Raw genomic sequence first — 16,040 nt, forward strand, 5'->3', positions numbered from 1 at the left:
TTAATGCCAGTAAATTGAAAAGTGATATATTGTCAAAAATCAGACCTTGTCTTTCAGAAACGTTAACAATTGTAAATGAGCCATCCCCCATTGTGACACAGTTTTATTGTGATACTGGACTGGAAATAGGCTTCTTTTTATGATGATCGCACAGAGCAGGATTAGTCTAATCGATCTGATACTTTAAAATTGGCACAAAAATAATAATAAAGAAAAATGCTTTTAAGCAGAAAAAGAGCTTCTTGTCTCTGTAACCAGTCTATATAAAGCAGTAAGGAATAAAGTCTCCTCTGGATGTGATTACTGTTACTGGTAGCCCTTGTGTGTGCCTCAAGAGGAGACAATGCCTCTTAGCTCTATGTGCATATCGAGATAAGAAGCTCCTCTACCACTTAACACAGTTGTAACCCTTTTGTTTTTGTGCCAGTTTCAAAGTAGCAGATCAATTAGTCTAATCCTGTTTCATGAGACTGTCATGAAGAAAGATGTATGCAGTCTAATTGTAGCTGTGCTGGTCCCAGGATATTAGAGAGACAAGGTGAGTGAGGTAATATCTTTTACTGGACCAACTTCTGTTGGTGAGAGAGACAAGCTTTTGAGCCACACAGAGCTCTTCAAGTCTGGGAAAGGCACTCCCAGCATCACAGCAAAATGCAAGTTGGAACAGATTGTTTAACATACTGCGTACAGATGTGGTCTCCTCATCTCAAAAAAGATATACTGGCACTAGAAAAGGTTCAGAAAAGAGCAACTAAAATAATTAGGGGTTTGGAGAGGGTCCCATATGAGGAAAGATTAAAGAGGCTAGGACTCTTCAGCTTGGAAAAGAGGAGACTAAGGGGGAATATGATAGAGGTATATAAAATCATGAGCGATGTTGAGAAAGTGGATAAGGAAAAGTTATTTACTTATTCCCATAATACAAGAACTAGGGGTCACCAAATGAAATTAATAGGCAGCAGGTTTAAAACAAATAAAAGGAAGTTCTTCTTCACGCAGCGCACAGTCAACTTGTGGAACTCCTTACCCAAGGAGGTTGTGAAGGCTAGGACTATAACAGCGTTTAAAAGGGGACTGGATAAATTCATGGTGGTTAAGTCCATAAATGGCTATTAGCCAGGATGGGTAAAGAATGGTGTCCCTAGCCTCTGTTTGTCAGAGGATGAAGATGGATAGCAGGAGAGAGATCACTTGATCATTGCCTGTTAGGTTCACTCCCTCTGGGGCACCTGGCATTGGCCTCTGTCGGTAGACAGATACTGGGCTAGATGGACCTTTGGTCTGACCCAGTACGGCCGTTCTTATGTTCTTATGTTCTTATAAGTAGTTAGCACATATTCTAAGGGACCATTCAAGGTAGAGTGTCCCCTTAACACTTCTTCAGTCATAGGACAAAAACAGGGGGTAGAGAGTAACAGATTGTTGTAATAAGCCATAAATCCAGTGTCTCTGTTCAATCCATGATTTTTAGTGTCTAGCAGAGTTATGAATTTAAGCATCCGGGCTCAAAGTGTTTCCTTTGAGGATGAAGACTGAGAGGTCAGATATAGGCCACGTCTACACTATAGACCTATATCAGTATAGTATAGTATAACCAGTATAACTACGTTGCTGAGGGGTGTGCAAAATCCTAATCCATCTGCCCTCCTGTAGACAGTGCTATGTTAATGGGAGAGCTACCGCCTCTTGGGAAGGTGGATTAACTACACTGTTTCTCCCTTCAGCATAGTAGCATTTTCATTAAGGCCTCATCTACACTGCCACTTTACAGTGCTGAAACTTTCTTGCTCAGGGGTGTGAAAAAACACCCTCCCCCGAGCGATGCATGTTTCTGCGCTGTAAAGTGGCAGTCTAGACAGTGCACCAGCACTGGGGGCTACTCCTCTCATGGTGGTGGGTTTTTTACAACACTGAGAGAGCTCTCTCCCAGCCCTGGTACCGCGACTACACAGCCACAGTAGTGAAGATATACCCTTAAGCACTACAGTAGTGCAGCTGCAGTGCTGTACATGAAGACAAGCCCATAGAGTGATCGTTTTGTTAACACCCACTTCTGGCCTTTAAACAACCCCTCAACCCAAGCTCATCATCAGAAGTAAGCTCCTCGCAGACCAGGACACAGCTACTCAAAATGGCAGCAAAACCAGACAGAACAACAGGTGCAAAACCTGCAGCCATATCTCCACTGCTACAGTGGTCAACACCCACCACAACACATCTTTACTCATTGAGTGCACTAAATGCCCCAATAAAAACTATCTGGGTGAAACCAGATAATCACTACTCTCTCAAATGAACTCATACAGGAACATGATAAATGACAAAAACACCCTGTCACCTGCGTGTGAACACTTTTCACAAGCGATCACTCTATATCTGATCTATCAGTCCTCATTGCACCTTATTAAAGGGTGTCGCAAACAGCACTGTCATATCCTGCAGCATGCCTGGGTATCTTCAGGAATTTGATCTCTTCTGGTAATTTTCCCACCGACTTCACTGAGGCCTGGGTTTCACCCCTTGTGCCTACCTCAATGTCTCTGGGGCTCTCAAAAGTGTCTCATTCCACCTGTCTCTCCACCGTTATGGGAAGTGATTAAAATTGAAGCCTAATTCTTAGAGGTATGGAACATATTACTATACCTGTTTTACAGACTGGGAAAGTGAGATAGAGAAAGGTTAAGTGACTTGCCCAACATCACAAAGTGATTCAGTGTCAGAGTTAGGAAAAGAGCCAAGAAATTTGTTTTTAGCTCTTCTACTCTACGCACTAGGTCAGTACAATTCTTCTACCCAAAAGAGCAATTATTCTCCCCAATAAATGTAGCCATTCAAAAAAAGGATATAAAATATTATATAGTCCAAGAAAACATTTAGATCTGATGAGGGAAGGGAAAAAATAAATTATACCAAGTCAAAATTTGAGTATGACCCATGATATTCTAATAGGAACAAAGAATGACTGTGTAAATTCCTGTATGATAGAAAATAAGCAGCACAGTCTTCACTATGAAAATCTATGTAGCACTAAAATATGATATTCTAGACTGTGTAATAGTTACAATTCTAAAAAAAAATAATTTTTATAACTGTTACCTTTAAAAATAAGATTGACCTGATCTGATTAATCCATTCATTCAATTCCCAATTCACACTGGAATTACTTACATTTAAAGCAGAAAACCCTTTCTATGCCAAAAAGGAAATTTCTAATAAAGTATGGCAAATACATAAGAAATGTCTCATAATTAGTGCTAAATTGGCCTTAAATTAATCCCACAGCCACGGCTTCAGTAAATTCTTTGTCAGTCAGGATCAGATAAGTGCTCTACAGTTTTTCATTGGCACTTTCCCTAAAGGACAACTGCATTCCCAAAGATACAAAACTCACATCTTAAATTAATTTATAACCACTAACACAACCAATGCAGGGTAGATGAAATGGGACTTTTAAACTTCACTTCATGGACTGGGAATGTCAGTATCTGTACTCAAACTCAATACCTGTTGTCCAGTGGTAGTGACACATCTGGCCATCATTCAATGCGCTAGGACTTGAGTGAAGCTTCAAATATTGTCTTTACTGAGTGAATCCAGTCATGTACAATCCAATTACATTGTTTCTTCACCATTATTTCTCCAGACTCCACAGCTATTATTATTGCCATGATTTGCTGCTGTCATCCATAGTCCTGTACTGAAACAATACCGGACTAGCTGTTGAATGAAGCCAGCCCTAGCTTGCTGATTCAGTTCAGGTTTAGTCTACAAACCATCCTAGCAACACTCAACCACCTCACTGCCACTGCTACCAGTGTCTAACTTTACTTACTCTGTCTTCCTCCTACGGATGCTAACTGCACTTTTTACCTTCTATCTGCCTTCCTAGCTTCCTGCAGTTGCTAGACTCCCCCTCCATCTCTTTCTCACTGTGTAAGTGTGCAGTTGCCTGTTTCTAAAGCTGCTAGGTTCTCCAATGAACTTCTCTTCTTTGTTTCTCTTCCCCCTCTCTGGGCTCCCTGCTCCTCCTGTGCTCTTTACCTTTCGTTGTTCTGTAGAAGAGAGAAGCACATCAAGTGTAGCTTTACTTCTGTCATCTCCCCTTCCTGGCTCCATTCCTCTTGACATCTCTGGCATTTCTTGTCACTTCTGCCGTAATGCTGCCTGATGGTGCCATTCTCAGTGGCTATGACTAAGTAAGGACGTGCTCTCGGGTTCTAGTACTCTTGTCCCCAGTCACAAATCCAAACAACTGACCAGAATAACACTCAAAAAACCTTACTGAGACTGGGTAACTAAAAGTTTTAAAACTCTTTAGCCAATTCCCTAGCTAAACTGGGATTTTTAACTTTCTGTATTTACCTGACAATAATATATTTCTTTTACATATGAAATGTCATTATTTTTTTCCTGGAGGAGGGTGGTGGTGTTTAAAAGCGTTTCTTTTTCCTTTGCACTTTAGCTAGTAAGGTCATTAAATCCTACAGCTCTTTTAGATGCCTCAATTTGAATTACCTCTCTCCTGTGGAGTATCTTGTCTCTCCAAATCAGTTTAAGCTTCTCCAGGTTAACCTAGGGAATCATTGTATATTACAACTTCTGATACCACATGTAGCCAGTGAATAAACAAATCATCAGTGTTAGATGTTACCAGTACCTTTTCTTTAACAAAAAAAGTATTCGGAGCAAATGGCAATAAGCCGCCTTGTTAGAAATATTGGTGAGAGTCTCCCTGAGCATTTGATGAAGTTCAGTGTTTATTGTATATTGAGGATGTACTATATTTTATCACTCTATCCTGTTTGTTACGCTCATACCCTCATATTATATTTTACAGAGTAATGCACAGGTTTTTCAGATCAGGAGAGAACATGATTTTATTTCACTATTTCTGGCTAAAGCAATTACGAAGTTGTATCATAAACAAAATTTCACTGAATTAGAGTTTATTGCAGTGGCATGCCACTATATCTATTTATCTATCTATCTATATATAGTAATTATCTCTCTCTCTTTCACACTCTCTCTCTAGGGTTTCTTTAGGAGGAGTCAGCAGAACAATGCCTCTTACTCCTGCCCCAGGCAGAGAAACTGTTTAATTGACAGAACCAACAGAAATCGTTGCCAACACTGCCGACTGCAGAAGTGTCTTGCCCTAGGAATGTCTAGAGACGGTAAGGAGTTAGCTTCCTACTTCATAGATAAACCCTTTGAAACCGTTCTTCATTGCTGCTGACTACTTAACCCCCTGACAGATTTCTGGAAAGAAAGAAGAAAACCTAAGTGCTCTGTAACACGTTCACAGTAAAACATAGATCTTTGCCATTCCTTAAACTTAGGAGCATTTTTTCATGGGGGTGGGGGAATAACAAAATAGAGAGCAACATTAGATTAAAACAAAATGTTATAAAGAGAAATGTGGCATTCTGATTAAAAGCAAAAAGGTCCTCCCCTCGTAGAGAGGGCTTCGTATGCTGGATCAGATAATAACATTTTATATTAATAATATTAAATATTGATGTATTAAGACTCCCCATGCTTAAAAATGTTTGAGGGCCTGAGAGTATAATAAATAAAATATACAGTTCAAAAGGAAATATGCACGCTTAGAGCAATTTTTATGCTAAAGGATCTGAAAGCACTTCAGTAAAAATAACGTTACATTACAAAGGAACGACTTGGTGCAACCTTCTGCTGTTTAGCAGTGAACTAGAGAGCTACACAACTGCTTAAAACAGAAAATGAAGAAGATTCTTGTATCCAGTTGAAACTTCAGGGTGAGGCTGTACAGAGCAAACTATATATTTTGGTGCTGGTGGTCTCGTCTGAGTCCTTACTGTTAGTCCTCTTATCCACTCCCCAAACTGCGACGCAAGTCAGCATGAGTGACAAACTGAGAATAAAAATTACCTGGGACTAGAATAAGAGTTGTGTTGCAGGTTAGCATTGAGGTGCAATAGCAGAGCTGTGCAAGAAAGCTTGAGCAAAGTCTGTCTGCATTATTTCAGCCCTAGCTACTACTGTTAATTTGGATTGCTCCCAAATCCATACTGAAGTTTTAAAAACATCAAAAAGAAAACAAAAATGTCTCCTATTGTGTAGGCATATTATCTTAATTTGGTTATCTATATCTATATAGCGGCCAAAAAAAATGTCTTGGACAGTTATAAAAATGTGTCATTTGAATGTATTTCAAATTCCCCTGAGCTTTGTAGATCACCAGAGAAATTATGTTCATTAGATGGTTCAGAGGTTTTACATTAGCTTAAGGTCAGATTGCAATACTCCATAGGTACAATGAGACAGTTCACGGTGTAAAGTTCTATCCAACATGCGTAAGGGTACTACACTCTCACCATTAAGTGAATTCAGCTTGGTATCTAGTGTGCAGCATACCGGGTTCTTAGCCTCTCATTTCTGCCCAAAGAAGATTAAAGCTGTGCTCTTTCAGCAGTTAATCAGCATATAGTCTCCTCATAAAAGTGCTGTCTCCTGACTGCAGTTGAGGGCTTTAAAGGTATCACGGGACATTTGTATTTGGCTGCTAGTGCTCTGTCCCTCACCTGTAAAGCAGAGTTTCTCAGTGGCCCTGAGTTTTCATTGGTGTAGATGAAGAGAGGGTTTCATCTCCCAGTGCTGCCTTCCTCTAACCTCTATGAGTATAAACACTCACGTAAACAGTCTTGCCTTGATTGATTTTTTTCGTTGTTACAAAGAAATCATATGTGAATTTTAACTCTGTCTAATAACAGACTCATTTCTATCATGCAGAGGCAGGATGCTAATTGACAGCAGCTGGAGAGTCCAATTAATGAAAATATAATGAGCATAAACAGTGGGTGTTTGTTTCTATTACTGAGGCCCTGAAATTAAAGAAAATAGGTAGTTGCATTTTTCAACATAAAGTCCTTGTGGATTGGTCCTCCCTGCTCTGATCTGGTGTGGTTAAAATAAGAGTGAGAAGTGCATGATGGGCAGGATCCATAGGCAATGCAAATGATGGTGTAAAGTGGTATATTTTACATTTTCCGTGCTATGGGGTTGGAAAGGCAGGACCATAGCAGGGAAAGCAATCCCTAAAAGGGAGTGAGAAACTGACGGGGCTGTTATCTGATATACCTTCCTGCACTCTGCTTTCTTTGGTGCTTTTCCTCTCTTTTTGCACATCTTTCTGCTCCCTCAGCATGCAAGTTACAGTCACATTCACACAGACTTATAGGATCTGACTATCGTAAAGGGGCCTGAAAGTGTGTATAAATAGAAGTATAAAGTGGCCCTAGTGTAAATGAGAATCAGGCCCATCTTTGGCAGTCATTTATGTTGTCTCTGAATTTAGCACAATATGTAGAAGGATCTAAAGTAATTCAGTGGCTTTAGAAAACACTTGTCCTCATACCACATTAAATGCGTATTTGATGCTTCATTAAAGATGGCCATACTGGGTCAGACCAAAGATCCATCTAGCCCAGTATCCTGTCTTCCAACAGTGGCCAATGCCAGGTGCTTCAGAGGGAATGAACAGAACAGGTAATCATCAAGTGATTGGTCCCCTGTTGCTCATTCCTAGCTTCTGGCAAACAGAGGCTAGGGGCACCATCCCTGCTCATCTTCGCTAATAATCATTCTATAATTATATTCCCAAAAAGGCATGTCCAAGTGTCCCTCTCTTGTGCTTTGTATTGATATCCCTCAGAGATCCATCCTTGATCCCCTCTAGATATTCTCCCAACTGAGTGACCTCATTTGTTCTAAAAGCTTATTTACCATCTCTGGGCTGAGGTTTCCCAGATCTACTTGAAAATATTTAATAGATTTTAAGGCCAGAAAGGACCATTAATATCATCTAGACTGCCCTTCTGTATAACACAGGGCATAGAATTTCAGCCAGTAATTCTTGCATCAAGCATAATAACTCATGCTTGAATCAGAGCATATATTTTAGGAAGACATGAGTCTCTAAAGATGTCAAGTGCTGGAGAATCCAGTTTGCACCCTGATGCTGACTTACTCTAAAAGTAACACTATTTCCTTCATTTGTCATCAGTGAAGAATGTACAGATTTTACACATGGAGATTATGTAAAATATGATTGTGTAAATCCGTAAGTCTTGCCTTTATGGCAGATGTGCCATTCGTTTATGCTGCTTGCCTTCAAGTCTGTCATTTCCCTGCAGGTCCTAACTCTAACCTGTAGTGTTGGTTTTTTTTAAAAAATAGGAGTGTGAAGATAACAGCCCCTTGAAAGGTTGCAATAATAGGGCTTTAGGATTTGCTTTCATCAGAAGGCACTAATCAGTTAGTGCATAGTTTAAAGGTTTGGGAGCAAGTTGATAAATCACACGGGAAACAAATCTAAAGGTTGTATGTTTTATATACCTCTGGGTTGTTGTGTAGTGAACACAGAAAGGCAAGAGAAAGATGCCAGGGAGGAGTATGTTGCTTGACTGAGACCCTGTCTGTCAAAATGGAGCAATGTTGGTACCTTGCAAATCCAAGAACATAATGCTTCAGCTTTCATAAAATGTGTGTAGTCTGCAGCTTTGTATCATTTCTGATTTCCCCGGAGGAAAGACAGGGCAAAAGTGATGTAAATAGGAAAATGATTTAAGAAAAGAGAGCAATGGTTTCTGTTATGGTTTGCTTTTCAGCTGTGAAATTTGGAAGAATGTCCAAAAAGCAGAGGGACAGCCTGTATGCTGAAGTGCAGAAGCACCAGCAGCGATTACAGGAGCAACGGCAGCAGCAGAGTGGTGAGGCAGAAGCCCTTGCCAGGGTATACAGCAGCAGCATTAGTAACGGCCTGAGCAACCTGAACAACGAAACTGGTGGCACTTACTCGAATGGGCATGTCATTGACCTGCCAAAGTCCGAGGGTTATTATAACGTGGATTCTGCCCAGCCCTCCCCAGATCAGTCTGGGTTAGACATGACTGGAATCAAACAGATAAAGCAGGAACCTATCTATGACCTCACTTCTGTACCAAACTTGTTTACCTATAGCTCTTTCAACAATGGGCAATTAGCTCCGGGGATAACCATGACTGAAATAGGTAAGAAAAAATTTCACTTCTCAAGCATTCACTGTTCCATTTGACTTTCTTTGTTGTTGAATAAATTGCAGTCCAGCTATAATGGCTATGGTACACAGCCAATTCATTTAGAATGGACTGGTCCTGAAACAGGGCTGGCTGGCTGGCTGGCTGGGTTTTTTCGTTGTTGACTGAGTTTACCAAATTCTAAAATAATGATTACATTTCTTAACTCAGCAATTCATGAACTGTTTATGAAACTGGAACACCGAAAGCAACTGATGAATCAATCAAAACCAAGTGATAATTACTAATAGGGAGCTTGTTTCAAATGAGCTCATTACCAGAAGGGTTTAATGATCTTTTCTGACAGCTATACATATTCTTGTCAAAACAAAGAGTCCCTAAGGTGGCTCATTCTATTGTGTTTATTAAAATGAGCACCAGATTCTGATCTCAGTTACACAGATGTACATTTGGAGTAATTTCACTGATCTCTTGATTTAAAGCAGTGTAATTGAGATGAGGATCTGGCCCGAAATAGGCTGTGATTTGTATTCTTCTGATTAACTCTCTGGATGTTTTGGACATACATCTTACTCAAGTTTTCCTTTAGCTGCCAGTGCAAATGATAGTGCAAGCCTTCTGCCAGGTGTTTCAGACAGCAAAAAAGGCTGGGTTTGGGTGAACAATAATGTTCTTTTGGTCACACTCTAGGGAGGGTTTCTAACTAAATAAAATGTCTCAAGCTCTCGCCTGTACACACTCAGCCAAGAGCACTGTATTCTATTCTAAGAAAAGAAAAAGAAAAAAAGAAAGAGAGGCTGGCTTACTAATTAAGAGCTTCCCACCTCAACAAGTGATGAATGCTGAGTCAGTTGTGGTTTAGAATAAAATTATAGGGTAACACCTCTTTAATTGAGTTTAATTAAAAAACAAGAGGAAAAGGGTAATCTATAACAGAGGTTCTCAACCTTTTTCTATCTGAGCGCCCCCCCACACACACACATGCTATAAAACCTCCAGGGAAGGTGACAGGGGGAGTGTCCTCGGGCATAGGTGTAGTTTGACTTCTATTTGTGGGGAGCAGGACTCGGGCCAGCTCTGCACGGCATGGTCCAGGGAGGGATCATCACCTCCACCCCCGGACTCACCTCAGCAGTCCATCCAGCCTGTCTGGGGGGTGGGGGGAAAGCTGCACCCAAAACTTATCAATCAAATGGGGGGGTGTAGAGTGGGGCTCAGCTCAGTTTGAAAACAGCTCAAAGTGCAGGCAGGGGCTCTGTGGCTGCCCCATTTATGGCAGCAGTCAGAGCAGCAGCTGCCCCTAGTGCCTGGCTCCAACTTCCCACCTCTGACCTGGCCAGGGGGCAGGGCCTCTCCGCAGGGGCTGGGGGAAAGGAGGAGGTGGGGAAGGGTGTGGAGTTGCCCCCAGGCCTGCCCCGCTCTGGGTAAGGCACTGCAGTGTGAGTGTGGGGGGGGACAATGCCCCTTATACCCTCCCAACTCTACCCTTGGACTTGGGGCTTTAGCCCTCCTTGGTGTCACCAGGGCTCTTGGCTTCCGTCCCATGGCTCCGGGCTTCCATCCCATGGGGGGGCTTCAAGCCCATGGGGGTTTCAGCCCCACAGCTCTGGGCTTTAGCCCTGCAAAGGGCATTGGGGCTCAGGGCTTCAGTCTTCAGTCGCAGGGCCCCATGGCGCCCCTGAAATGGCTCACAGACCCACAGTTGAGAACCACTGATCTATAACATCAGTAAAACAATAAACTAAAATAGGTTCACTCTCACAAAACCAAATCTTTGAGCTCTTTGCACACACTGAATGTTTTGTATGTGGATCTTGGCTTGTGAAAATGTGTCTATAGGCTTTCGAAGAGTCACATTTCCAATTTGTGCCTAAAGATGTCTGGGGTGGGAACAAAGGAGAAAAGTCAAGTCTAATAGATACCAGCATTTGTGCCCCTGAAGTATCTTGTGCAGGGAGGGACTTTGTAATGAGAGTGAAGATGCTGCTGTAATTTGTACCATCAGCCTAGTTGCTACTTGTTTATCTAAAAAGCTGTGAGCCAATACTCACCTGCACCAGGGCACCGATCGCTTCGGCGGTGTGCCAACAGCAACACTGCAGGAGATCGATTGGGTGGGGATGATGAGGTGCTGCCTCACTGCTTCTTGGGCTCTCTCTGGGCCTGACCCAGAGACAATGAAGTCAGTGGGAGTCTTTCCATTTACTTCAGTGGGTTTTAGATCAGGCCCAAACTCTCTCGTCCTTCAGGGTCACTCAGATAAGACAATATCCCTGCCTAAATCTTCATTCTTTCCTTGCTTTCCTAGCAAAAAACTGGGCTGGGCTCACCTTGCTCTTCCACTCCCTCTGATCATACCAGAGGTGAGCACATCAGACAACTGCTCTTCAACACACTGGAATAAGATGATTCAGTGAGCACTGAGTTGGGACTCGCCCTTTCCTTTCCCTACATTTCCCTCTGATATTCAGGGTAACTTTAGCTTCCTGAGGATGGGACAAGGCTGAGGAGTGTGAGGGTTTATCAGAGGAGAGTGGAACTCAGCACAGGAAGAATTCTCACGCTCTCCCCTTAGTGAAACTGAAAACCGTTTGGTGGTTGAGTAACCTTATACTAGCTCCAAATTTGGGTAGGGAAAGTAGGACCAAGCAAAGGTTTTTGGCTACAGCCACAAAGGAATTTAGGCACTTACCGGTAAGTCCAAAATTTAGATCCTCAAAACCTCTGCTCAGCTGCCACATAACCCTGTAGGCACCTAAATTCCCTAGATTGCTACATTTTCACTGGTAAAGTCCCCAGTGTGCCTACATTTCTGCCAGTGGACATGCACACTGCCTAAATCCTGATGCGACCTAAGCCCCAGCAGGAACCTAAAGCTAGGAATTCCCTAACCTATCTTGCCTGTGGAGGCCAATCTGTAGGCATTCTCAGAGGCCATCGCAGAGCATGCCTACCAGATCAGGCTCCACACAAACAGAAAGGAAGAAGGTGAGTACTCTAACTGCTGGGCTATATGGTATTCTGGGGTGGGTCTCTCTCAGTCTCTCACACTGTCCTACAGTCCGTGGTCCCAAAACAGGAAAACACTGAAGCACATCTCTCTTGTTGAAGGTTTTCCACTTTTTATGAACTACTTAAATAGTTAGTGGAACAGGGTCTGGAACCCAGGTCTCCCAGGATAGTGTGCTAACCACTTGTCTATAGAGTCATTCTCACTGTCTCTCTGACCCAATGATTAAGTTACAGCTAAGGATTTCAGCAGATGGCAGGATTCTAAATGTTAGGCATTGCAATATGGAGCCTAAGTTTCCTTTATGGATCTAGCCCTTTGTGAGACTTACCCGCCTAAGTGTCTAAGTTACTTTTGAAAATTGGACCTAGGGCCTTTGGAAAATTTTACCCAAGTTCTATTTTTATTTTTTTTAATGAATGAAAACTACTGTGGACACCCTTAAGATCAGATCTTCAACTAGTGTCAGGTGGCGGACAGTAGAACCTCAGAGTTACAAACACCTCGGGAATGGAGGTTGTTCGGAACTCTGAAATAGTTGTAACTTTGCAACTGAACATTGACTTAATGCAGCTTTGAAACTTTACTGTGAGAAGAAAAATGCTGCTTTTAACCATCTAAATTTAAATGAAACAAGCACAAAAACAATTTCCTTACCTTGTGAAATCTTTTTTTTAAATGATCCTTTTGTTTTGTTAGTAGTTTACGTATAGCACAGTACTGTACTATATTTGCTTCTTTTTTTTTGTCTCTGCTGCTGCTTTTTTTTTGTCTCTGCTGCTGCTCTGCTGATTGTGTACTTCTGGTTCCAAATGAGGTGTGTGGTTGAGCGGTCAGTTCATAACCCTGGTGTTTGGAACCCTGAGGTTCTACTGAATCTCCATTGACATCAATTTCATTCCATTCTGAAAGATGTTAGTTTGGGAGATGTTCCCTGTGTCTTTAACTGCGGGAACCAGTAATATTATTCACAAGGGAATGAACTGTTCAGTACAATGATTGTATGTAGCTTAGTATAAATAAGAAATCAACATATTTTTCAGCTCTTCTGTCCTTTTGTTGACTTCCCAGTTATATATAAATAATTCTGACTACCTGGCTCACTCTTTAGTAAAGAGGTATGTTTAAGCAAAATAGAAAAGATGTGCTAATGCTGTATTGCTGGAATTTTTGCGAAATTGCTCTGCAGTCCATGGCCCCAATATATGAAAACACTGAAGCACATGCTTAAGTCCTCCCTCCCCCCATTCCGGATACCTCTTAAGCCTATGCTTAATGTTTAGCATGTCATTATGTCCTGTTGTCTTCAATGAAACTGAAGCCTGGGCTTACATTTAAGTATGTATTTAACTGGTGTGTGAGTAGAAGTGCTTTCCTAAGTTATGGCCTCTATTATGTGAAAATGATAGAGAATAATAGAAAATAGAGATGGAAAGGAAGTATTAAGTTGATACCATGCCAGTGAAAATTGCTCCCTATAGTATATTTTCTAGTGATTTACTCAGTCTTGCTTTAACTGTCCCAAGTGACATTAATGTTCCATTAATTCTACTACTCTTTGGAGACATTCCAGCCAATCTCATGGTTAGGAAGTTTTTCAGATTAAATTTTCCTCTGCTGTTTATATTCTTAAAATACTTTTAGTTGGTTATCTTGCCGCTCCTTAGTTGTCACTTAGCCTGTTGGTACTATACCCACTCTATTAATCTTACCTCAAGAATGAATCTCTCATACTCTGCAGCCAAAATACATGTTGCTGTATTTTATTCAACTCCTGTAAATTGCTTTACATCTCTCTGGTACCAAGATATCCAAAACTGATTGCAAGTTTATTCTCGTCAGAATCACGTGGAGAAATGGAGAGACACAAGCGGCTCCATGGTTTGGGACATGTTGGCTCTGCAGAGACAATCCAGAATCACTGTGGCATTTTTTGCTTCCACTTTATATGCCCACTAACCTCTATTTTGCTGCTCTACTCTAACTCCTTGATATTAGAGCTTTGTTCTTTTCTCCCCCACATCAAATTGTTCACTTGGGGCTAGCTTCCCAAGATATACTAGCTTGCATATTTCCAAGGCTGAATCTCCTTTTTCTGTAGCCATACTTTTAACCTCTTTTGGTCACTTTAAATTGTCTCTCTCCTCACTTACATTTGCACTTCCTTACAATTTAGAATCATTTGCTCATTTCAATAACATGTGGCAAACCCTCTCTTCCAGGTTATTAGAGAAAAGGACTAAATCTAACACTGATCCCTGCTGCACCCCACTAAACAACTTGCTGCAATTGAATAAATTGCCTTTGAGCATTATTTTGTTCGTGGCCCATCAGCCAGTTTGCAGTCCATGTTGTGGTGTTCACTTAAAAGCCAATTTGATTTAATTTTATAAATAAGATTTCATGAGGTGCCCTATCAAATGCTTTACACATTGTTGATGGTCCCTTCTTCATGTACTAATTTTGTAATACCTAGAAAAAATAAGTCAGGTTTGCCTGGCATGATTTGTTCTTTAAAAAACATGTTATTTTTAGACCTTTTTTAAAAAAAAAACTTCTTCACTATGTTCTCAATCTAAGTTCACAGCTATTAATATCAGTAATGAAAATGTAGAAATGTTAATGTCATATTCATCTCTTCATTTTGAAGTTCAATACCGATACCCAATAGATATTTAAAAAAAACAACATGATACTATCATGCCAAGACAACATGAGGCTTTTTTATAGGCTAGTTTATGTACTCAAGTACTGCATGCCAATTTGTGTTCCTAAATATTGTAACAGCAAATAGGTCTGTAGGAGGACATATCAACAAATAGTAGTTAAATTCCAGGCTCACATTGTATTTAGAAACAGAATGCATTTATTCAAAGGGGTTGAATAGTTCCCTGTATAACTGTACATGATCTGGTCACAGTATGTGGTAAGAGAGTAAAATGACTGTCCTCTATTAAATACGGGATATATATATAATCAAAAGCAGTACCCAGGGCATAGAAGCAAAACTGGAAAGTCTTTTTGCTAGCTAAGAAATAATGTTCATGATAAAGTATATGAAGCAATAAACAGGCTTTGTGGGTAATTAAACATAGATGCAAAACTAAGGCATTTGATAACTGGAAAAGCTATTTATTGGAAGAAATATGTTCCAATATCCTAATTCGTATTACATAGCAAAATAAAAAAAGACTACTCACAATTTGTTTTAAAAACAAAATAAATATATAGGGGCAGATCCTCAGCTTTGCACCAGCTTAGGTTCTGGTTCCTTTTTTCTTTTTCTTTTTGAAGAGTGATGGAAACTGTTCTCCAAGAATCATGAACCATTAGAACAAAGCAGATGAAATTTGGCTGATTTGACAGAATTTACCTTTTAATTTTTGGGTTTCAAATCTGAAATTCATAGTGAAATTCATGAGATAAAAGTCTGTGTGGACTGCAGCAGAACAAGGATTTGATGACCCCACTGAATTTAACACTGCTCTAGTTATGATCAGCTAAATCACTTCTCTCATTTTATAAGGCCCAATTCTGCAAAAGAGAGCCACCAATGTAGGCATCATGGAGTCCCTTTGATTGCAGGGGATTCCACTGTGGTGTTCAGTAATGACTCTGGGTCCAAGAGGCTTGAAAGAAATCCTCTTTATTCAGTGACACAGTTCGAACTGCCTCTATATAATAACATGGGCTTCTGCACTGCCTCTCTCCCAGACTTTCTGTCTGGGATACTAACTATTAGGTTAGTTAAGGTACAGTTCCTAATATCATACCTACATTGGTGAATCTCTTGTCAAGACTGGGGTCCGATACGAGACAACTGGCTGCTATGGAAGATGAATGGGAAAGTTGATAGTCATTTAATATTATTTTGAGGGAAAGGATCAAGCCCCATCCCCATAGTTCCTGTAAAATCCACAGAAGAAGGATAACAATTTATTATTATATCTGTTGGGGGGGGGAGCCTATTCAGG

At 40.8% G+C, this 16,040-nt stretch overlaps 1 protein-coding gene across 3 annotated transcripts in view; it reads left to right on the plus strand.

Moving 5' to 3' along the window:
* The window catches only part of RORB (RAR related orphan receptor B), a 198,536-nt gene that overhangs the window by 140,161 nt on the left and 42,335 nt on the right, over nt 1-16,040 (plus strand). For all 3 annotated transcript variants that reach the window (XM_039545776.1, XM_039545777.1, XM_039545778.1), the window contains 2 exons: nt 5,033-5,174; nt 8,649-9,050. In XM_039545776.1, the coding sequence (XP_039401710.1) occupies nt 5,033-5,174; nt 8,649-9,050 (544 nt within the window). The remainder of the gene's footprint in view (nt 1-5,032; nt 5,175-8,648; nt 9,051-16,040) is intronic.

This window comes from Mauremys reevesii, linkage group 6 (genome assembly GCF_016161935.1).
Source record: "Mauremys reevesii isolate NIE-2019 linkage group 6, ASM1616193v1, whole genome shotgun sequence".
NCBI lineage: Eukaryota > Metazoa > Chordata > Testudines > Geoemydidae > Mauremys > Mauremys reevesii.